At 37.2% G+C, this 25831-nt stretch overlaps 1 protein-coding gene across 2 annotated transcripts in view; it reads right to left on the bottom strand.

Moving 5' to 3' along the window:
* The window catches only part of LOC141389818 (carbonic anhydrase 2-like), a 40394-nt gene extending 23394 nt beyond the window's left edge, over positions 1-17000 (bottom strand). The window contains exon 1 of one of the 2 annotated variants that reach the window (XM_073961950.1): positions 16341-17000. In XM_073961950.1, coding sequence (XP_073818051.1) covers positions 16341-16404 — 64 coding nt within the window. In that variant the 5' untranslated portion in view covers positions 16405-17000. The remainder of the gene's footprint in view (positions 1-16340) is intronic. The other variant, XM_073961951.1, reaches the window with a different exon arrangement.
* Between the last annotated feature and the right edge of the window lie 8831 nt (positions 17001-25831).

The following is a 25831-nucleotide window of genomic DNA, read 5'->3' as shown; positions in this document are numbered from 1 at the left end:
TTGAAGTAAACACGCACATATATTTATTTATATCAATTTATAAAGATAGATAGATTTGGCAATGAAATAAAGCACTAGAGACTAAAATTATCCATTTGAGTTGAAATACATTATTTATTTATGATGTTATTGTAACTATTTCTTGTAGGAATAAAAAAAATTCTTTGCTCCAGATGCAAAATTAACAAATAGCTTTCATTATAATAAAAAGTTTCACACGTGTTAATTAAACACCACACAATATTTAAGAAACTAAACTTTCTGGCGTAAATCTTAATTTTTTGTCGTCACCAATTTTTAATTTTTACGGAATGAAAGTAAAAAAATACATTAAAAATTTTATTTTTTTATAGAAGGGTTGGCGTTTTTTATTTGGGATGACGACTTCTATTTTGTTTTTCAAAATAATCCGGCTTAATCCCATAGTCGTTGTTTTAATATTTTATTAAAACAACTTTAATTTATTAGTGGGCAAAAATTGGCGATGTTTACCAAAGTTTAAGGCAGGGAAGACTATAGTTTCAGATCTCGCCACAGATCTTCATCCCCTTGTTTCCCTTGTTTCTTGTTTTTCAACAAGAAACTTTTTATACGTGTGCAAAGAAACACTCTGATCGTATCTATCAATTGACCCTTGGGTATAAAAGGTTTCTTGTTGAAAAACAAGAAACAACGGGGGAAAAACAAGTAAAAAAGTGTCAGTCGGCTTTACCGACAGAGGTATACCCTCAGCCTTTGTGATTTTGAACTTTCATCTACGGACAGATCGAATGTTTTTTTGGTATTTTCAGAATTTTGTTGGTTAGGATTAAAGATCAAAACTACCTCGAAGTATTGGACCGACATAGTCCATTATGGAATATTTTGGGAGTCATATTTTTTCGATAGATATCGCGCATACGCCACGGATAACATAATATCGGTATAAACAGGTATACATTTCCAAAGGACCTTCAAACAGACCCAAAACAACACTTAGACACTAATGTTGAACTTTTGTGGGGAAGGTACCCAAGAGAGGACTGATATGGGCCATTTTAGATATTAAACTAAATTTGGACAAAATATTAGGAGATCCAAAGTTTGGACAAATTGGTTGCCCCGCTGAAGATATATCGTGCATACCATATTAGTGACATTTTTTAAATATAAGGGATAAGCACCGGAAGTTGTGGACCGGTATTGCCCATCTCCCAACTGAAATTAAGTTTGTACAAAATATGACGAAGGCAAAATTTTGGACCAAATCGGTTGATCAGTTCCAGGGCTATCTTGCTCTCCAGCGACTACATATGGTGCCATGGTGTTTTTTTTACAACTTTTGGGCTGTTTTCTCAAGAAGTGTAGGCTTACCCCTAAAAAAAAACTTTTTTCTTCGTAGTTGTGGCAGCGAATGCAAAATGCTTCAACAAAAATCAAAGTGTTTCGAGAGCAGGTCTTAAAATGAACTTATTCGAAATTTTGTGTGGGAGGTACCCGAAGAAGTGGACAAATATAGTCCATGTTCGAACCTGATATATGTATATATCTGCTAGATATATTTGGATTTGTAAATTATGGACCAAATCGGTCATTCCCTTCAAGAGTTATCGGGCGCACTATTTTTCCGAAGATTTTTGAATTTTTGTGGGGGAGGTACTAGAGGGAGTGGGCCGATATGACTTATCTTTGAACTTAAACTATATTTTCACAAAATATAACGAATGCCAAATTATGGACCTAATCGGCAGATCCTTTCGAGAGTTATCTTGAGCTTCAACAACTACACACGGCGTTTTTGTACCTTTCAGGCTATTTTCTCAGGAAGGATGGACCTGCTCCTGATGAAACTTGTACCGTCGTATGGGGGGAAGTGAATACAAGTTGCTAAAACAAAAACCGAAGCGATTCAAGAGCATGTCCTAAACTGAACATCTCCGAAATTTTGTGTGGGAGGTACCCGAAGAAGTGAACCCATTGAGTCCACATTGGAACCTCATCTAAGTCTGGTAGACATTTTACGATTTGCAAAGTATGGACCAAATCGGTTACTCCCTTCAAGAGTTATCGTACGCACAAATTTTCCGAACATTTTCGAACTTTTGTGGGGGACGTACAGGAAGGAGTGGACCGATATAACCCATATTCGAACTTAAACTAAGTTTGGACAAAATATTACGAAAACCAAAATTTGGACCAAATCGACTCATCCGTTCTAACTCTCGCCAGACAGACAGACGGACGGACATAGCTAAGTAGACTCTAAATTGTCTGAAACACATTTCGTCCACACATACTTGGGGTCTAAAACCATTATTTCGTTGAGGTACATTTTGCCCGTATGAAAGTGTATATACCCTTTCTAGCCTAAAGGCTGAAGGTATAATGAAGACAAAATCCTCAAATCACCTGAAATTGAGTGGTACCGCTATATGGGGGCTATAGGAAAAAATGGTCGCATATTGGTTTTGGTTTCATATTCATGTATTGCCATCCAAATCTGAAAAAATGTGGCTATAGGAAAGAATGGACCCATATTGGTTTTGGTTTCATATTCATGTATTGTCATACAAATCTGAAAAGTGTGCAAAGTTTCAGTTCGATTGGTCAACTGCAACTGTGTTAAAAATGAGTTACTAGATTTGAACTAAACGGACACCAAAGGAGGATAAATAAAACACTGTAAGAATCACTGAACCAAAGAAACGAAACGATTCCCGTATCATTCACACAAAGTCACAAACCTTTTATTTTTTTCCCAAAACAAAACCACAAACTATTCAACTGAAGAAGAACAAAACAGTACGATTGCTGAATCGTACTTCGGCTATGCTGTTTCGAGTTGTTTTATTCACGGACGAAGCAAAATGAATCGTTTGCAAACGTTTGCTGTGCGAGTTGAGACAAACACACATTTGATTGCTTAACAACCCAATAAGTTAACATCACATACTTAGAATGTACTGCGGCGGATGTTAGAATCAACCACTAAACGTTTGCAGTGTGTATTGTACGGTTTCGTTTTCTATGAGTTGTTGTGAAGTTGAGAACTTTCGTTTCTCGTTTTGTTCGCACTCATGCACGCATGTAAACAAAACGAAACTAAACATCGAGTTCGGTCAGCTTGGGTTATGGTTCGTTTTGTTCTTATGGAAGACACGGAACGAAACGTTTGCAAACGTTTCATAAAGTTTTTTTTTCCGTACTCTGATAAAAAATACATTTTTTAAATACTTTTTATCATTATAGTTTATTTATTGGTATTTAATAGTCATTTAGACTATCGAGGGATGCATCCGAGTTTCACCCATTCAGAATTCGCGAACTGTTAACATATTCTATATAGTATGACCGAAATTCTTTAAAATGAAGTGTTTTAGGAGGGATCCCATAATGCCGACCATTAAAATTAATTTTCGTGGAAGCTGTGTTGGCATCAATGTAGAAAAATAGGTAAATATGGGTTGAAGCCAACAAGTTTTTTTATGCTCCCTTCCGATTTCTGGCTTAACCTTACATTTTATAGACATATGCCCAATGAAAGACTCAAAGAATACTTCATGGGCAATATGATACTAGTGTATTCTTTTTCGATATGTTCACTGCATCCACCTAAAATTGATGCTGACATTTTGAAGCCGGAATTTCGGGATTTTTTGATTTTTTAATAATTCGGACGCGCAACAAGATAATACTCAAAATTCATAATAGGATTATAGAACTCGTGATTTTACGTCGTTTAATGCATATCTCATGAGTGTGCTCCTTACAGCATCCTAGTAATTGGAGTCTAAAGGCCAATATTTCATGCGTGAATTTTCTTAAAATTTACAAGTGCCATTCAATTTCCTTTGTACCCCGCGTGAATTTAATTTTTTTACGCGACGGATCTAATGAGACCTTCCGCGATCGAATCCATCCACCAAAACCTCGGATACCTTGGAAATACGAAAATCGGCAAAAATGTATTTTGTACGTATTAAACCGCGATTTTCTTTAACACTTTTTTACATAAATGGAATCCTTTATACGCGATTATAATATGTGCGAAAACGCTTGTCATAAATTACAGAGATTCGCGAGGAATATGGGATTTTTTAACAGAAATATAATGTGGAGAAACAAAAGAAATGAAAAAACAAATCCCTCTAAAGTTGACGACCCCCGCAAACGTTTTAAGGACCATGATCTGCGAATCTGCACATTGAATGTTCGCACTCTTTATAGAGAAGGTGCAGTTTACGCATTGGCAGATGTACTGGAAAAGTACAAGGCCGACATTCCTGCCATACAGGAAATACGATGGAATGGGAAGGCGTCACAACAACACGTAAAAAGTGACGCACTGTATTATAGCTGCCATGACATAAAGCCTGAGTTTGGTTGCGGATTTGTAGTTGGTCGGAGGTTAAAACACCTGGTCTCGAGCTTCACATCAGTGAATGAAAGACTTGCTACAATTAAAACAAAATTCTTCAACATCAGCTTTATTTGCGCTCATGCACCCACTGAAGACAAGGACGAACTGACCTAAGATATATTTAAGAGCGCTTAGAAGAAACATATGACCGTTGTCCTGCCCATGACATTAAAATTATTCTAGGCGATTTTAATGCCAAAATTGGAAAGGAAAATATCTTTGGCCCAACAGTCGGAAAATTCAGTCTCCACAGTGAAACCTCTGAGGCTGATAGACTTCGCAGCGGCAAAAAACATGGTAGTTAGCAGCACCAGATTTCAACATCTCGACATCCATAAGGGCACCTGGCTGTCTCCAGATCAGAAAACAAGAAATCAAATTGATCACGTTGTGATAGATGGAAGACATTCATCGAGCGTGTTGGATGTGCGTTCGTTCCGAGGAGCAAACATAGACTCGGACCACTACCTTGTTGCAATAAAGGTACTTACCCCGTTAAATGTAGCGAATAAAGTGCGAACAGACACAACACCAAAGTTAGACATCGGTAAGCTGCAATCACAACAGATAGTCACAGCATATTCCACTCAACTGGCCAATTGCTTAATCAAAGCACTCCTCATCCCGATAACATATGAGCACAATTGCAAAATATTTCCCACTCCATGAAAACAGCCGCAAAATCAGTACTTGGATACCAGAGACATCCACCGAGGAATCCATGATATAACCAGGAGTGTCGTGCTGCTACCGAAGAGAAAAATGCGGCATATAGGGCTACTCTACAATTAGTAGCAACGCGTAGCTCACGATAGCGGTATGAGGAGAAAAGAAGAGAGGAGAAACGCAGGAAAAAGAGAGAAATGGAAAAGTGAGAGTGTAAAAAAATCGAGATGTACAGGAGCCAGAATGAAGTCCGAAAGTTCTACCAAAGAGTAAACATCAAACTGATGGCTTTGGTACAGGCACATCCTCCTGTAGAGAACAGCAAGGTAATTTGATAATTGATACAGATAGTGTGCTCAGGATATGGAAAGAGCATTTTTCCAAACTGTTGGTGTCCAAAGATGACGAAGATACCATAGATCCAATCCTAGAAGATGGTATTGAATGTATACCGCCCAGCCAAGATGAGGTAAAGACAGCAATAAACCGGCTGAATAATAATAAGGCAAGGAGCCGATGACCTACCAGCCGAGCTGTTCAGCCCCATCTCGCAGGAAGAACGCGTACCTGGGAGTATCCTGTGTCCCATCCACAAGAAAGGAGACAAGACTGTATGCTCTAACTATAGAGGCATACGTCTTCTCCCTATTGCCTACAAGCTAGGATATTATGCGAACGACTAAAGCCTATGGTCAATAAAATAATAGGACCATACCAATGCGGCTTTATACCTGGCAAGTCCTCCATTGACCAGATATTTACCCTCCGGCAAATCCTGGAGAAAACCCAAGAGATGCAGGGCGACACCTACCATCTTTTTGTCGATTATAAGGCAGCCCCCTACCCCAAATGTATTCCAAGCCATGTCTGAATTTGGTATCCTCAGTTAAAATAGGAAAGAACCTCTCCGAACAGTTCAGTACCAAAAGAGGTTTCAGACAAGGAGACAGACTTTCGTGTGTCCTGTTCAACATCCTGCTGGAAAAGGTTATACGAGATGCAAATGTCAAAAGATATGGCACAATATACAGCAACATGTTACTTGCTTATTCTGATGACATTGACATCATGGGACGGCCGGTAAAGGAAGTAATTGATACCTTTAAGATGGTCGAAGGAGAATCAGCAAAAGTGGGTCTGGCAGTAAACAGCGAAAAGACCAACAGCCAGTTTCTGTATGTCGAAAGAAGAATGTGTGCGAATGAAACACGCCCGAACTTTAGTCTTCGAAATAATTTTACCTTTGCTTTTGCTTCAAAACAAAAAACAAATTTGAAAAACACACAAGAGTTTGGACGTGTTTTATTCGCACACATTCTTCTTTCGACATACAGAAACAGGCTGAAAGTTGATGGTGTCGACGCGCAATGCGCCCATAGACCTAGGGCCAACAGTGGAAGTTGGTTCCTATAATTTTGAGGTAGTAAAAGACTTCGTCTACCACGGCACCGCCATAAACACAACAAACAACTTCAGTTGTGAAATAAAGAGAAGAATTGTTTTGGCCAACAGATGCTACTTTGGCTTAAGTAAGCAGTTTAAAAAACAAGGCCACATCTCGTCAAACAAAAACAACGCTTAACAAAACACTGATACTACCTGTGCTAATGTATGGTTCGAAGCCTGGGTACTTGCGCAAGCAGATAGGGCAGTGCTTGGTGTGTTTGAGAGAAAAATTCCTTGAAAGATCTACGGGCCAATCTGCGTTAACGGCGAATATCGACGTCGTATGAACAACGACATCAGTAGTGGAATTCTGTAACCCAATTTTTGAGTTACCGACAAGAATCGATAACATTAAAAGGAAAAATTATGAATGAAAAGTATCAATAAAAGCTGACAACACTTTTGCTATCGGTAGGATTTAGCAACAGCTTTATTTTGGTTGTTATCCTACCGACAATTTTCGTTAATTACCGAAATTATAAGCATTTTAATTTTACCGATATTTGTCGGTAACTCGAAAAATGAGTTACAGAATTCTTCGTATCGAGATGCAACGATTGCGTTGGCCAGGCCATATCATAAGAATGAGCGATGATGAACCCGCTAAAAAGGCGTTTAAATACGGGCCATATGACGATACACGCAGAACTGGCAGGCAAGGCTTCGATGGAGCGAACAAGTGGAAAAAGAGATGGAAAGGCGCGGTATTCCAAAAGGCGAAGCAGCAAACAGAGAGAATTGCAGGTCTTTTCTTGGGTTCGGCTTATGGAACAAGTGTTCTGTAATGGACCAGCTAAGTAAGTACGTAAGGCTATCCTAGCGGCCCCCATTACAAAACCACAAGTTTTTCCAGAGTAAGTACATACTTCCTGAGATAATGTTGTAAAACTTCCAAAAAACATTGTAGCTCTCGACATCCAACTTCCTTCCTTTTGTTGATGGAAGTAAGGATTCCGTCTAGCACAACATAATCAAACTGGTTTCTCACTTGTACCATTTGGGGACATACAAGTTGTTTTGTGTATGTCCCGGTGATGCTTACTTTTTAGTTCGTTTAGACCTTTTGTCCACGAAAAAAAATATATCGCTGTAATCAAGGCCACAAGTAGTACCTACGATGAAAATTTCAGAACGATTCTCATAAGGTACAACATACATTGTTCATATTCGTACATGATTTAAGTTTGAGAGGAATTTCCTTTGTGCAAAGATTGGACCAATTTCAACCAGTAATTTTGTTTGGGCAACGTAGAAATTTTTAAAGCTTTTGAACCATTATTTCAGGTGGCATGGATTTGCCCACGAAAAACATTATAACGCTATAAACTTGACGTTAAAAATTTCAAAACGATCCTCCAGCAGGCCTTTACTGCTCTTAAACGAAAATGATTTACTTCTGTGACGGCCGTATCCGAAGTAGTTGTCCGAAATATACCTTCTTGCAAGTTGATGTTTGAAAGAAATGTCCATAATGTTCATAGTTTCAGTTTTCATTGGTAATTTTGGTTGATGCCGACAGGGGTTTTCGAAGATTCGGGCCTTATCTCAAGAAGTACGGATGTCCTTGTACCACCATATAGAAATCGAGAGAATAACTCTCTTAAACTGCACCTGTGCGAAAATGTTAAAATAATGGGATGTCCAAAATTTGGACCAAATCGTACCACCACATAGGGGTCGAGAGAATAACTCTCTTAAACTGCACCTGTGCGAAAATGTTAAAATAATGGGATGTCCAAAATTTTGACCAAATCGTTTAATCCCTTCGAGTATGGCCCATCTTCGAACATGACGGACTGACGGGCCTTAATAGACTCCAAATTATGTGAAACGGATTTCGAACAAACATTCTTGGTGTTCAGAACCGTTATTTCGATGAGTCACATTTTTGGTAGTATCAAAGTTAGTCCAAAGGCTGAGGGTAAAATTGCCAAGGTAATAAACGCTAGTATAGACTATTTGGAGCTAAGGAAATAAAAAGAACGACGAAAGAGAAAGATTCATTGAACTATATCAGTCTCGGAACTATTTGGAACTATGGAACTATATTAATGAACTAGTTCTTTTGGGAAAAGGAACTAGAAAGATCGATCCGCTCCAGGAACTAGATTGCCCAACCATATAAAACCAACAAAAATATCGAACAATAATAAAGGAAATACGCTCAAATAAGGAAAAGTGAATGTTGGAATAGCATATTTTAAATAAGATTTAATTAGATTTAGCGCACTGAAGAAGCTACCAAAATAGTGACAACACTCCTTTACAAATATAATATTATTTAATGAATTAAAACCCTATAAATTTTCAAACATATTATAGTGTAATAAGTACATCAAATCTTAAATAAATGTCAAACATAATTGCTACCTAGCCTTTATTCTATTAAAACAAATTAACTGAACTTATTTTTCGTTTAGCCTTTCATAACCATAAACCTATAGGTCTGCTTATAGTTATAACAGTATTTCGAAAAACAATCGATTGGTAGCAAACCCCATATGGCCAACCTTGAAGTCATGGCAAAATCTGTACTCTGCAAAAAACCAACACATTCCAGTCTACTATTATTATTCTAATTTGAAATAAATATTAAATGTTTTCTCTATTTGCTACATACAATGTATTTACAAATTCTGTCACATGGCAGCAGAACAACTGGAATACCAATAGACACGTAGTTGCTAAGTAATTGATATGATCAGTTAGATCAAAGATTTTTAAATTCAAACACTTTGTAAACATTTGCAATAATAAATCTAATTTGTGTTTAAATGCACGTATTTGTTGTAAGCGGAAATAAGGGAGTTTTATTCACTTACTTAAGTAATTACCAAAAAAAATCCATTCAGAATTCGATTTAGAATACGAAATTTTAAATTAATTTAAAGTTTCTCACGCGAAAATTTGTGTATTTTTTTAAGATTATCTTAAAATCTTTGCGATTGATTTTTGCAAAATATAAAAAACGAACTAGGAAGAAGTAAAAAAGAATCAGTCGGCCTTGCCGACAGCTAAATACCCTCTCACTATGACTGTACAAAAAAAAATATTTTCGCAGCTAGCAAAAGAAGTTTTAGAAGTTTCCAGCATTAAGTTTAAGGCGTTTTGGGGGAAAGAGGAATGGCAAGGACAAAATGCTGCTAACATTCTAAAATCGATCCAAGGCATGTCCGTAAACTGTCATTTTTTGAAGGGAGGTACCCGAATAATATAGTCCATTTTCGAACCTGATCTATGTCTGGGAAAAATATTACGATGTGCAAAGTATCGGTTACTCCCTTCCAGAGTAACCCTGCTCACCATTTTATAGAAAAATGTTGAAATTTTGTGGAGCAGGAGTTTGCCGATATGGCCCATCTTCAAGGTTAAACTAAATATGGTGAAAATAAAAGTATTTACAAAATTTGGGCCCAATCTTATCGACGCACCAATATGAATTACTCCTTTCCATAGTTATTGTGTCCAAAGGGAATTTTTAGGTGGTGCCGGCAGGGTTGTTTAGACGATTTGGGACATTATATCAGGAATAATGGATTTGCCTCCGAAAAAAATGTACCGTCGAGAAAGGTGACGTGAGCACAACCTGCTGCCAACATACACAAAACAACTTGTATGTCTCCAAATGGTAAAAGTGAGAAACCGGGGCTGGATTCTTGTTCTATGAAAATTTGAAATGAAAAATATTTTCTTTAAGACCCCCACTCATTAGTCAGTCTGACTGCCAGCATTTATGGTAGTATGTGTAATTTTTTGAAATTTTGAGAATGTATGTGTGACTTTTTCAAGACTGATGAAAATCAAAATAGTTTTGATTTCAAAATGAATTGTGTTCAGTCTGGGTGAATTGTGTTTATTTTCAAATTTTCAATAAACAATTTTGAAAAACAGAAAATAATGTTCGTGTAGGAACACAAAAAACGTAGAAATCATTCATTTGTGGAGGAGAAATTCAAGATTTTTAGACTTGACTGATGGTTAGTGCTACACACTAGTCAGTCACACATACAGAAAGGTTCATCGGACTGACGGCACAGACTGATAAATGGGTGGGGGCCTTTATAATTTTTTTTCATTTGACAGCTTTTTCTTTATAAAAGTGTTCATTTCACAATTTCATAGAAAGAAAATTAAGCCACAGGTCGATTATGTTGTGCTAGATGGAAGCCTCACTTCCAGTGAGTTAAATACCCGATCGATTTTCTGCATCAAAATTGTGCCTTTGTAATGGCAGACATCCTACTAAAATGGTTTCAAAACGATCCGTGTGGAGATCCTAAACTTTACTTTTTCCGAATTTGGAGTGGGACGCACCCAAAGAACGGGACTGATATAGTCCGTATTCCAATCTGATACATGACTGGAAGAAATAATACGATGTGCAAAGTTTGGGCCAATCTGAAACTGCCTTCGAGAGTTATCTTGCGGTGACGTCAGGGTTTCGTGGAACTTTTAGGCCATTATCTCAGGAAGTATGGACTTGTCCCCAAAAAAAAAAAAAATTACCTTGGTAAAGGGGGCCGCAAGGACAACCTGCTGAAAAAGTTTCAAGACGATCCGAGAGGGGCTCTTATACTTCACTTATTCCAAATTTTGTGTGGGATGTACAAGAAGGAGTGCTCCGATATAGTCCATATTCTAACGCAATCTATATCTGGAAGGAATAACACGATGTGCAAAGTTTGGACCAAATCGATTGCACACTTCGAGAGATATCAATCCCATCAATTTATAGAAAATTTTTTAACTTTTGTGGGAGAGGTACCCGAAGGAGTGGACCGATATGGCCCAACTTCGAACTTCTTCATCTAGTTTGGACAAAATATTACGATAACGAAATTTTGTACCAAAACGGTTTATACGTATTATATAATTGAGTCGAGTTTCAGGGAGTTCACCGTTTCAGATATCTGTCCAATCTTTTTGATGTTCGGGTAGCGGAAAAGACGTTTCGAGACATCAACAACCGCTCGCCACATACCTGCTTGTTGAATACCTAAAGTGAGATCAAATTTTCTAGAGGCTGCGGGAGTAGCCAATGAGCATGAAGAGCTTCGTCGTGCCAACCCCAGTGACCCCAGAGTAAATGAGCAGACACTGGAAGTTAACAGGTTGGTCGGTGAGCATAAGCGGAACAAGTGGTTAAATCATCTGAAGATTTGCAATATTGGAACCGGAATAGGTGAATTGTGGGCAACGGTTAAGTCACTCTCGAACCCTGGAAAAAAAGGAAGATAGGACCTCAGTCACGTTTGGCCTTCGTTACGCTGACTGATCAATGGACAGTTTGTTGAGTACCCCAAGAGTGACAAGGGGAAGAGTACAACGTCGCATTAGATATATTCCTGTCGAGGAAGAACCGCCACAATTTACAATAGATGATGTTGCGAATGTCATCAGGAACGCTATTTCATCGAAAGCATTGAGCCCTAATCGAATCTCCAAGGTAATGCTGAAATAGCTGGATGTACAGGGAGTGGAGTATCTCACCAAAGTTCTCAACCTGTCGCTAGCCACCCACATAGTGCCCGAAGTCTGGGAAATGACATACTGAAGCTAGCAAGGATGCCAGCAAAGGTGAATCGTACAGACCGATTTCGCTTTTGTCGCCCAAAGAACCGTAGCAAAGACTCTTGAGGCCCTAATCCTCCCCAGGGTCAGAAATAGGTATCCAGTTATCGATCATTATCATTCATTCCGAAATAAGCACAGCACAACAACAGCGCTGCAAGCCATCTCCACACATATTAGGACTCAACCTTTGATACCGTCAAGCACTCTACGCTATTTGAGGACATTGAGCAGACAACCCTCCGGCCAAGCTTCTAATCAGTTATACGTGTGGACGCCAGTCGTACGTGGAATTCTGGAACAAGAAGTCCATATCCCGTAGAGTGAAACAGGGAGTTCCCCATTGTGGGGTGATTTCTCCGGAAATGTTTATCCTCTACCTCTACTGTATTCCACCCCCTCCAGCTGACATTGAGATCGTAACGTATGCGGACGATTGTACGATGTTTGCGTCAGGTACCCAGATGTCATTTTTGAAATGCTGAACTCCTACCCCAATAATCTAGGGGTCACATTCGACAGCATGTTCTGTCGTCGGCGCATGGCACAGCTGTCTGCGACAAGCTGAAATGTAGGAACAACGTTCTCAAGTCTCTAGCCGGCAGCACTTGGGGTGCAGAGGAAGAAACCTTGTTGACCACATATAACGCTATAGGTCTGTCCCCGCCGGGAATAACGATCTTGGCGCGATGAGGGGGCTAGACGGCACAATCTTCTCATTCAACTTCCTATAGTGTTGAACTGGGTGGTTGTGGTCGACCGAAGGTTATCCACTTTTTCTGTCACAAATCAACATAATGCACTGAAACCCCATAGTGTATCTCTGCAGTGAACACATATTCGGTGGCGATCTCCTACCAAAATAACTTTGAGATCCCTTAACACCTGGGTGTTAAGCAACCACGTGCTAATCGGTGTTCTCAAGGTTTGCAGTTAGGGTACCAACTGTATTTGAACGGAGCCTCGTTGATACCTGTCAAGCCCTTGCCGTGGTAAGGAGACTATGCCACGGTGGACCTCAGTCCCTCTTCAACTCAATATCTCATGGACCTATGAACTTTCAATAAAAAACCCTCAAAAAATCTTCAACTGATGTAGGTGTGGATGCCTTGGCACCCTCAGTCCTTACACCCACAAGTGCATCAACCTCATTTTCCCTGACCATCACAAATATGGACATTGACAACAAATTCGCCAATGTTGCTGTCAGCGGCTCAAATTCTGCTGGAAAGGAGCGGACTGTTACTAAGGGCGGGGACGACATTCCGGAACTGGACCACATAAATGACAGTCTAAATAGACATAGTTTGTTACTCCTCAATCTTATTGAGGAAAGCGTCCCCTTGACTCTCAATGAGGAAAACATACCGGGTAACATTTGGGACAATCCATCACAGACCGAAGAGCAGGAAGCCATGGATACGACAGTGATCCATATCCCAACATCCAGTCGTGATATTGATACCCCATCCAAAGACAAATCTGCTAAAACGACATGTTCAACTGGAACAGACGTTTTAGTTTCGGATAATACCGACAAACCTTTCGTTCTAAGGCAAAAAACAGTAGAAAAGGAGATCGTATCCACAGATAAGGTGGATGATTCACTGAATCCACAGACCTCCAATACTGCCAAAGCCAAAGAAGCAAGAGATAAAAAAAGCAACTAACTATTGCAATTGGTATGGTAATAAACACCCTAACACCATCAGCGTAAGGGAGTTTCAGATGATACGATGATAGATCTAACCTCAAGTTGGTAAGGAAATTCGAAAGAGTATATCCTCACGTAACTAAGGGGGAACTGCGTGTCAGTGAAATTCCCACGTCAAGAGAGGGAGCAACCCCCATCGAAACTCCCAAGTAGACGACGAAGGGAGGAGACTCCAGCTCAAATAAGGACACCCCTTTATCCAATGCGACAACGTCACAGTCCCCAAAGAAGGTTGAGAAGAAGCCAAAAAGGAAAAAGAAGGTATCCAAGTCCTCAAGGGGAGGTTTCGACCTACTCTGTAGCTGTCCCAACTTCCAAACCCCACCAAAGGGTGATGGAGGTGAGTGAGCTGATGAGCAAAAATAAATCATCCGACTCAGGTGAAAGCGCGAGCGGAAACCGGGCCTCGGTCGACCATTCCAAAATCAGTGGTTGTGAAGAGGATGAGGTTGTCTGAGGAAGAACCACATGCTGCGAAGAAGTCTACGTTGTCCATTCGTCCGCATCGTTCGCATCGTTTGCTTCGGTGACGAGGAGGGCTAGTGAAAGATCACTGTTGAAAAGGTCAAAACCTCTTCATCAGATGCATCTTCTTCGAAGCCTTGCAAAGGCGAATAGGGACATCGCGTAGCCTAGACACGCTCGTCTATGAAGGCGAGTAAGGACAACACGACTGCAGGCTCCCTGCTCGTTTAATCGGAAGTCGAGTAAGGACAACCTGAAGCCTTGTGCTTTGCAGACTCCCTGCTCGTCTATGAAGGCGAGTAGGGACAACGAGAAGCCTAGTGCTCTGCAGACTTCCTGCTCGTTTAATCCGAAGCGGGATGAAAACTTTGCTCGACGGATTGTTCCAGATGAGATCCGGCTGGCGATCATAGGCAGGGCTGACCCCGATGGGCGTATCAGCGACTGTCATGGGATGCTAGTAGAGGGTCGTCTTCAGGGCATCCTCATCTCGGACGTGGTTGATCAGAGGAATGTGCGGCTTGGACAGGCTGCTCTTTACAGGGGAGTCAAGGTGATTAGCTGTGAGAACAAGGATCTGTGGTTAGATCCCATCGAAGCAGCCACATTCTTGGAACGGGAGATTGACCTAGAGTCAGATTAAGCAGAAGAACGAATGCACAAACTAATAAAAAAACGCTGTTACCACAACAAGGAAGCTGCTTGGTGAGTGGAGCATGTACTTTGACAACAAAACACCTTGAGAGCTCTAAATATCAGACGATGGTCCTCAAGAATGAACCTATAGAAATTCTGTTACCTGTGCTTAAATTGAAAGATTGGAAAACTCAAAGGTTCAACCTGTGGCGATCAATTGTGATGATTGTTGTCGCTGCAACAAGCTTGAATACCAGCTAAATGACATGTGTCGGAGTTCGACTGTAGCAAATGTTCGAAGAGAAAGGTCACCCCACACCTATCTTCAGCAACATGTGCTGGATCGCTTTCTTCGCGTTGTCATGGAAGATGAGCTCCATGGGCTAGCTAAATCACGAAACAACGAGTACTTCTTTGTGCAGGATTTGATGAAAGGATTGAAAGCAACCTTCACCAATGTTAAAACAGAGATTAAAGAAAAGGGCGGCTGTAGAGGCGACAGGAAGTTTCTATTGGACCTTACTCGTATCTGGCACTTCACTGAGAAAAGTGCGATCCCTTTTGTAAAGTTTAAGTACATCCCAAACATCTGTAATGCACACTGCCACTCTACTTCTTCCTGCGTTCGTTTTGATGCCAGAAACCCGGAACAAGTTGCCTAAAATATGTTCATTCATTTCATATACATGGGCTGATCATTGGTTCATCAGTCGCAAATTTTCCGACATGAAAATTTTGAAGAACTATTTGTATCTCTGAATTACGAACCAAAAGCTCCAATCAGCATTGTCCGAAATGCTGTGAGCGTGCGATCAAAAGGACAACTTCCCAGTGAGATTCATTCTCATGCAAATAATAAATTTGACCCCACATAAGTTAAGAAAAAGGTCCGTTTCAGACAACTTCGAGTCGATTTAGCCCTGTCCGCCAAATGGTCCAAATGTTGCATTTCGTAATACATATTTATACATCAAATTTTAAAAAATCTGATGTATTTCCTCCAGAAATACATCAGATCCGAACATAGACTATAACGGTCTACTACTTCGGATACCTCAATAAAAAATCAATGGCGCAGTTTAGGGAGACTAATTACAAATTCAAACTTTACCACCACCGCTTTTGAGAAATATATTTTTTATTAACTTGGACTTGGGTCATTTTACCATTAATGCAAACAAATAAATATCTGCCATTGTAATTATTCAGCGATCAATGATGATTGTTGTAACATTGTCATGGCGTTACACCTGATCAATTTTGTTATATGATTAGAGGCAGATTAAGACTGACAGACAACAGATGGTTATATTATTATTTGGTTTAAAGCCGCTATTTGTTGTTGCTGTTGTTGTTGCAATATAAAACAACAATAACAATCCCCTGTCATTACTCGTGCAATGCAATATTATTTTGATTGACATTCAATTGAGTGGTACGTACCCGCGGCCAATGGCAGAAGAAATAAAAGACGCTGGTAAAGGCTGCCGAACACCGGAAAACTCATAATTTGTAATTGCTATTGCTTCTTGTGAAAAGATTCTTTACAACGGTTATGTTTTATTTGTTTTTTAATTTATTGTTATTATAACGGTTGTTTCCTTGTAATTATGTTTTGTTTTTTTTTGCGTAAATATTCAACACAGACACACACACGCTCACTATTTCTTGTTGGAAACAATTTTGCAATATTTTCCTTATTTTTCACAATTTTTTTACTTCACAGCAAAAAAGTAAACAAACATTTAATTCCAAATGTACAATTTCAAGTGACACGCAGACAACATTCAAATAGCTATTCAAATTTCTAACGTTTTGTTTTGAATTTCCGTTTCTTCGTTTCGCAGCCGGAGCATTTGTCTAACACATGGTGGTCCGCGCGAGCGTTCAATGGCTTAGTTTCAATTGCTAGCGAGTACTAACTGCAATGTTGTTGTTACCATTATTTCTTATATCTTCTGTGTGTCTCGGAGCTCTGCAGCATTTGCTCAAAACTAAATCCAAAATTTTATTATCCAAAACGAAATCTGTCTTGTGTCTGTCTGTCGTTGGTCTCTATTGTGATTGGTTTTCTTCTTTTCGGATTTGCCTGCATACCGGCATTCGTGGGTGAGTGTGTTTTTATTGTTGTTTATGAGTGTTTGGGATTATGGTTTATGCTGACACTGGGATTGAGTCAAAATTGTTAAAGTACTTCTTGCCACAAACCCACTCGTTGGTGGCTTAGAGGCAACATAAGTATGTACGTTAGATGGGGTTAAGTAAAACCAATTGCCGGGGAAGTAGAGCACAAAAAGTAGAGCACAAAAGATTTTTAGCAGCCAGCAAAGGTCAAAATAAACGTGGATTTTTTAAAGATTTTTAGCAACCACCAAAGGTCAAAATAATCGTGGATTTTTTAAACATTTTTAGCAACCACCAAAGACCACAATAAACGTGGATTTTTTAAAGATTTTTAGCAACCACCAAAGACCACAAATACGTGGATTTTTAAAGATTTTTAGCAACCACCAAAGACCACAAATACGTGGATTTTTTAAAGATTTTTAGCTGCCACCAAAGGCCACAATGAACGTGGATTTTTTAAAGATTTTTAGCTGCCACCAAAGGCCACAATAAACGTGGATTTTTTAAAGATTTTTAGCAGCCGCCAAAGGTCAATATAAACGTGGATTTTTTAAAGATTTTTAGCAGCCACCAAAGGTCAAAATAAACGTGGATTTTTTAAAGATTTTTAGCAGCCGCCAAAGGTCAATATAAACGTGGATTTTTTAAAGATTTTTAGCAGCCACCAAAGTTCAAAATAAACGTGGATTTTTTAAAGATTTTTAGCAGCCACCAAAGGTCAAAATTAACGTGGATTTTTTAAAGATTTTTAGCAGCCACCAAAGGTCAAAATAAACGTGGATTTTTTAAAGATTTTTAGCAGCCACCAAAGGTCAAAATTAACGTGGATTTTTTAAAGATTTTTAGCAGCCACCAAAGGTCAAAATAAACGTGGATTTTTTAAAGATTTTTAGCAGCCACCAAAGGTCAAAATAAACGTGGATTTTTTAAAGATTTTTAGCAGCCACCAAAGGTCAAAATAAACGTGGATTTTTTAAAGATTTTTAGCAGCCACCAAAGGTCAAAATAAACGTGGATTTTTTAAAGATTTTTAGCAACCACCAAAGGTCAAAATAAACGTGGATTTTTTAAAGATTTTTAGCAGCCACCAAAGGCCAAAATATATGTGGATTTTTTAAAGATTTTTAGCAGCCACCAAAGGCCAAAATATATGTGGATTTTTTAAAGATTTTTAGCAGCCACCAAAGATCACAATAAACGTGGATTTTTTAAAGATTTTTAGCAGCCACCAAAGATCACAATAAACGTGGATTTTTTAAAGATTTTTAGCAGCCACCAAAGATCACAATAAACGTGGATTTTTTAAAGATTTTTAGCAGCCACCAAAGATCACAATAAACGTGGATTTTTTTAAAGATTTTTAGCAGCCACCAAAGATCACAATAAACGTGGATTTTTTAAAGATTTTTAGCAGCCACCAAAGATCACAATAAACGTGGATTTTTTAAAGATTTTTAGCAGCCACCAAAGATCACAATAAACGTGGATTTTTTAAAGATTTTTAGCAGCCACCAAAGATCACAATAAACGTGGATTTTTTAAAGATTTTTAGCAGCCACCAAAGATCACAATAAACGTGGATTTTTTAAAGATTTTTAGCAGCCACCAAAGATCACAATAAACGTGGATTTTTTAAAGATTTTTAGCAGCCACCAAAGATCACAATAAACGTGGATTTTTTAAAGATTTTTAGCAGCCACCAAAGATCACAATAAACGTGGATTTTTTAAAGATTTTTAGCAGCCACCAAAGATCACAATAAACGTGGATTTTTTAAAGATTTTTAGCAGCCACCAAAGATCACAATAAACGTGGATTTTTTAAAGATTTTTAGCAGCCACCAAAGATCACAATAAACGTGGATTTTTTAAAGATTTTTAGCAGCCACCAAAGATCACAATAAACGTGGATTTTTTAAAGATTTTTAGCAGCCACCAAAGATCACAATAAACGTGGATTTTTTAAAGATTTTTAGCAGCCACCAAAGATCACAATAAACGTGGATTTTTTAAAGATTTTTAGCAGCCACCAAAGGTCACAATACACGTGGATTTTTTAAAGATTTTTAGCAGCCACCAAAGGTCACAATACACGGTCACCAAAGGCTACAATGAACGTGGATTTTTTTAAAGAATTTTAGCGGTCACCAAAGGCTACAATAAACGTGGATTTTTTAAAGATTTTTAGCGGTCACCAAAGGCTACAATAAACGTGGATTTTTTAAAGATTTTTAGCGGTCACCAAAGGCTACAATAAACGTGGATTTTTTAAAGATTTTTAGCAGCCACCAAAGGTCAAAATAAACGTGGATTTTTTAAAGATTTTTAGCAGCCACCAAAGGTCAAAATAAACGTGGATTTTTTAAAGATTTTTAGCAGCCACCAAAGGTCAAAATAAACGTGGATTTTTTAAAGATTTTTAGCAGCCACCAAAGGTCAAAATAAACGTGGATTTTTTAAAGATTTTTAGCAGCCACCAAAGGTCAAAATAAACGTGGATTTTTTAAAGATTTTTAGCAGCCACCAAAGGTCAAAATAAACGTGGATTTTTTAAAGATTTTTAGCAGCCACCAAAGGTCAAAATAAACGTGGATTTTTTAAAGATTTTTAGCAGCCACCAAAGGTCAAAATAAACGTGGATTTTTTAAAGATTTTTAGCAGCCACCAAAGGTCAAAATAAACGTGGATTTTTTAAAGATTTTTAGCAGCCACCAAAGGTCAAAATAAACGTGGATTTTTTAAAGATTTTTAGCAGCCACCAAAGGTCAAAATAAACGTGGATTTTTTAAAGATTTTTAGCAGCCACCAAAGGTCAAAATAAACGTGGATTTTTTAAAGATTTTTAGCAGCCACCAAAGGTCAAAATAAACGTGGATTTTTTAAAGATTTTTAGCAGCCACCAAAGGTCAAAATAAACGTGGATTTTTTAAAGATTTTTAGCAGCCACCAAAGGTCAAAATAAACGTGGATTTTTTAAAGATTTTTAGCAGCCACCAAAGGTCAAAATAAACGTGGATTTTTTAAAGATTTTTAGCAGCCACCAAAGGTCAAAATAAACGTGGATTTTTTAAAGATTTTTAGCAGCCACCAAAGGTCAAAATAAACGTGGATTTTTTAAAGATTTTTAGCAGCCACCAAAGGTCAAAATAAACGTGGATTTTTTAAAGATTTTTAGCAGCCACCAAAGGTCAAAATAAACGTGGATTTTTTAAAGATTTTTAGCAGCCACCAAAGGTCAAAATAAACGTGGATTTTTTAAAGATTTTTAGCAGCCACCAAAGGTCAAAATAAACGTGGATTTTTTAAAGATTTTTAGCAGCCACCAAAGGTCAAAATAAACGTGGATTTTTTAAAGATTTTTAGCAGCCACCAAAGGTCAAAATAAACGTGGATTTTTTAAAGATTTTTAGCAGCCACCAAAGGTCAAAATAAACGTGGATTTTTTAAAGATTTTTAGCAGCCACCAAAGGTCAAAATAAACGTGGATTTTTTAAAGATTTTTAGCAGCCACCAAAGGTCAAAATAAACGTGGATTTTTTAAAGATTTTTAGCAGCCACCAAAGGTCAAAATAAACGTGGATTTTTTAAAGATTTTTAGCAGCCACCAAAGGTCAAAATAAACGTGGATTTTTTAAAGATTTTTAGCAGCCACCAAAGGTCAAAATAAACGTGGATTTTTTAAAGATTTTTAGCAGCCACCAAAGGTCAAAATAAACGTGGATTTTTTAAAGATTTTTAGCAGCCACCAAAGGTCAAAATAAACGTGGATTTTTTAAAGATTTTTAGCAGCCACCAAAGGTCAAAATAAACGTGGATTTTTTAAAGATTTTTAGCAGCCACCAAAGGTCAAAATAAACGTGGATTTTTTAAAGATTTTTAGCAGCCACCAAAGGTCAAAATAAACGTGGATTTTTTAAAGATTTTTAGCAGCCACCAAAGGTCAAAATAAACGTGGATTTTTTAAAGATTTTTAGCAGCCACCAAAGGTCAAAATAAACGTGGATTTTTTAAAGATTTTTAGCAACCACCAAAGACCAGAATAAACGTGGATTTTTTAAAGATTTTTAGCAACCACCAAAGACCACAATAAACGTGGATTTTTTTAAGATTTTTAGCAACCACCAAAGACCAAAATAAACGTGGATTTTTTAAAGATTTTTAGCAGCCACCAAAGACCAAAATAAACGTGGATTTTTTAAAGATTTTTAGCAACCACCAAAGACCAAAATAAACGTGGATTTTTTAAAGATTTTTAGCAACCACCAAAGACCACAATAAACTTGGATTTTTTAAATATTTTTAGCAACCACCAAAGACCACAATAAACGTGGATTTTTTAAAGATTTTTAGCAACCACCAAAGACCACAATCAATGTGGATTTCTTAAATATTTTTAGCAACCACCAAAGACCACAATAAATGTGGATTTTTTAAATATTTTTAGCAACCACCAAAGACCACAATAAACGTGGATTTTTTAAAGATTTTTAGCAACCACCAAAGACCACAATAAACGTGGATTTTTTAAAGATTTTTAGCAACCTCCAAAGACCAAAATAAACTTGGATTTTTTAAAGATTTTTAGCAACCACCAAAGACCACAATAAACGTGGATTTTTTAAAGATTTTTAACAGCCACCAAAGGTCAAAATAAACGTGTATTTTTTAAAGATTTTTAACAGCCACCAAAGGTCAAAATAAACGTGGATTTTTTAAAGATTTTTAACAGCCACCAAAGGTCAAAATAAACGTGGATTTTTTAAAGATTTTAACAGCCACCAAAGGTCAAAATAAACGTGGATTTTTTAAAGATTTTAACAGCCACCAAAGGCCACAATAAACGTGGATTTTTTAAAGATTTTTAGCAGCCACCAAAGGTCAAAATGAACGTGGATTTTTTAAAGATTTTTAGCAGCCACCAAAGGTCAAAATAAACTTGGATTTTTTAAAGATTTTTAGCAGCCACCAAAGGTCAATATAAACGTGGCTTTTTTAAAGATTTTTAACAGCCACCAAAGGTCAAAATAAACGTGGATTTTTTAAAGATTTTTAGCAGCCACCAAAGGTCAAAATAAACGTGGATTTTTTAAAGATTTTTAGCAGCCACCAAAGGTCAAAATAAACGTGGACTTTTTAAAGATTTTTAGCAGCCACCAAAGGTCAAAATAAACGTGGATTTTTTAAAGATTTTTAGCAACCACCAAAGACCACAATAAACGTGGATTTTTTAAAGATTTTTAGCAACCACCAAAGATCACAATAAACGTGGATTTTTTAAAGATTTTTAGCAACCACCAAAGACCACAATAAACGTGGATTTTTTAAAGATTTTTAGCAACCACCAAAGACCACAATAATCGTGGATTTTTTAAAGATTTTTATCAGCCACCAAAGACCACAATAAACGTGGATTTTTTAAAGATTTTTAGCAACCACCAAAGACCACAATAAACGTGGATTTTTTAAAGATTTTTATCAGCCACCAAAGACCACAATAAACGTGGATTTTTTAAAGATTTTTAGCAGCCACCAAAGACCACAATAAACGTGGATTTTTTAAAGATTTTTAGCAACCACCAAAGACCACAATAAACGTGGATTTTTTAAAGATTTTTAGCAGCCACAAAAGGTCAAAATAAACGCGGATTTTTTAAAGATTTTTAGCAGCCACCAAAGGTCAAAATAAACGTGAATTTTTTAAAGATTTTTAGCAGCCACCAAAGGTCAAAATAAACGTGGATTTTTTAAAGATTTTTAAAACTTAGCAAAGGCCACAATAAACGTGGATTTTTTTAAGATTTCTAAAACTCAGCAAAGGCCACAGTAAACGTGGATTTTTTAAAGATTTTTAAAACTCAGCAAAGGCCACAATAAACGTGGATGTTTTAAAGATTTTTAAAACTCAGCAAAGGCCACAATAAACGTGGATTTTTTAAGATTTTTAAAACTCAGCAAAGGCCACAATAAACGTGGATTTTTAAAAGATTTTTTAAACTCAGCAAAGGCCACAATAAACGTGGATTTTTTAAAGATTTTTTAGCAACCATTAAAGACCACAACAAACGTGGATTTTTTAAAGATTTTTAGCAACCACTAAAGACCACAATAAACGTGGATTTTTTAAAGATTTCATCAGCCACCATAAGCCGTAATAAACGTGGATTTTTTAAAGATTTCATCAGCCACCATAAGCCGTAATAAACGTGGATTTTTTAAAGATTTCATCAGCCACCATAAGCCGTAATAAACGTGGATTTTTTAAAGATTTCATCAGCCACCATAAGCCGTAATAAACGTGGATTTTTTAAAGATTTCATCAGCCACCATAAGCCGTAATAAACGTGGATTTTTTAAAGATTTCATCAGCCACCATAAGCCGTAATAAACGTGGATTTTTTAAAGATTTCATCAGCCACCATAAGCCGTAATAAACGTGGATTTTTTTGAAGATTTCTAGCAGCCACCAAAGTCCACAATAAACGTGGATTTTTAAAACACACCAAAGGCCACAATAAGCGTAAATTTTAAATATTACAAATACAACAATAAATCCATATTTTTTGTTTACCCAACTTATTGTTCAACTTCGTACTTATAACATGTGATATTCATGCAAAGGTATGTCTATCTTAATCTCATTAAAACTAGTAGTACATGTTGATAACAGATTAAATTTGACTCAAAAATTAACAACAAAAACAATGAGTAATGAGTCCACAAAATAATAGAAAATAATAAGAAAATTTGAGTTTAAGCCGAGTCTTTACTCAAATTTGCAAAACTGAAAAAAAAACATAAACGGATTTAGGGAACTCAAACCCTACGGCTTAACGCCAGCTTATTAGCAAACCAGGTATGTAGATCTACTGCTCTAGCATTGGGAACATGCCAAACCGCCAATACTTATGACATATGTTTGTGGTGAGTGAGCATATCACGAAATAACCTAGAAATGAGAGGAAAAACAAACATATGTATGGATGTTGGTTGGTATCCGGGTAATGTGTGTTGTGCGGTGGTGCTACCAACAAACCTACAAGTAAACCAACCAACCACTAAACTGAAACCCTAAGCATTTTAATGACTGGAGTAGTTCAGCAGTTTGCGACACTTATCACCGAAGTGCCGTGTACTAAATGACATTTCTGTTAGATATTAAATTTTAATTAGTAACGTATGTATGTAAGTACGTACATGCATTGTTACTTACATTCGTGCTAACGAGCTACAAATATGACTTAGATTTACGATCAGTGAAGGTTCAGAGTTTGATGAAGAGGTGTTATGGTGTTGTTTTTTTATTATCCATGTCTATGACAATATATTTGGTTTTTTTTTGGCAACGATTCCTTGAAGGTTTTTGAAGTCACGATTTGCTCATTGAATGATGACGTTTCTGTCATCATCTACATTTAATGATATATATTTTTATTTGTAAGTTGAACATAGTCACAATTTACAATGTGACAATATTCATTTATCACAGCAGAGTTGCCAATTTTTGGGATGTTTTTTTTTTAAGAAAAATGTGCCTATAGAAGCACCAAAGATTCAACAAATTATTGATTTCAGAATTCACAATCTAAAGGCCTGCGTAAATAAGCAGCTTTGCCTGGCTTTCCTGCTTCATTTCTGACATAAAAAATAAAAGAATAAAGAAGGCCGAGCAAATTTCGAACTGGCTTGCCCTTTTCTTTTTTATTCTTTTATCAGAAGTAAGCAAGGTAAGCAGGCAAGGCAGCTTATGTGCTCAGCTCTTAATGACTTCAAAAAATCTAGCAGATAAAGTAGGTGTGCGTACTTCAGGAAGAAAAGAAGTTTTCTGAATAACAATTATTTTAGATTTTAGGATTAGAAACTTGCTAAAAACTATTCTATTGATGGGACTTGTAGCCACAACAATTTTAACGAGGAATTTTGAATTTTTTCTTCGCATATGGTACCTGACCTCTATATAAGGATTTTTGAAATCGGTATATTTTTCAAATTGAAAATATTTAAAAATTGGTAACACTGTTAATTCCACGAACATCATGTTTTTTTTATTAAATTGAATTATGGTTTGACTTGACTAATGTTGCAACTTATGTCGGTTCCATTGATGAAACAATAAATAGAGTTGTGGTGATGAAACCAAACAATTTTCTTAAGGATTAACATTACTCTTTTTCAAGTGGTCTACATTTATTTATGTATAAATTTTGTTGTTTTTTGCAATTTTAGAATAATGATTTTAAATTAGACAATTAATGTCTGATCTGAAAGTATACCTTATTTATTTCTGTTCTGAAGCCAGGTTAAAATCCCTGCGACCCCTATAAAACTTTCAGACTTTACTTCCATACAGGAAACACGATGGATTGGAAAAGCCGTCACAACAATGCCTAAAGATGACGCACTGTATATACGAGGTGAACTAGAAACGTTTCTGGCCTAACGATGAAAACGCGAATATTTACCATCAAAAATAGTTTTACGCTCACACCAATTGTCAAAGCTTCAACAGCGCCTTCTGGCGAAGAAAATCGTTGACCACATCTTTTTTTATGTGCGGGATTCAAATGAATCACTGGGTTCCAAGTCAGGGCTGTACGCCGGGTTAACCATTAATTCCACGTTCTGTCCGGTCAAAGAACCGCTGGTTTGAATCTACGTGTGAGAGCTCACATTGTCATGGTGCTTTCTCAATGATTCGTTTTCTCTTGCTGGTTTTTATACCATCCACCATCACGGTGCTCTTGAATCAAATTTAAATGGAAGGTGCTTACACCTAGGAAGTTTTTGCGGATTCTGAAACTGCAATGTTCA

Source organism: Musca autumnalis, unplaced genomic scaffold (assembly GCF_047663935.1).
Source record: "Musca autumnalis isolate F117 unplaced genomic scaffold, ASM4766393v1 scaffold_1, whole genome shotgun sequence".
In the NCBI taxonomy this organism is placed as follows: Eukaryota; Metazoa; Arthropoda; class Insecta; order Diptera; family Muscidae; genus Musca; species Musca autumnalis.
Note: the sequence above shows the minus strand (reverse complement) of the source record. Positions and strands in the feature narration are given on the sequence as shown.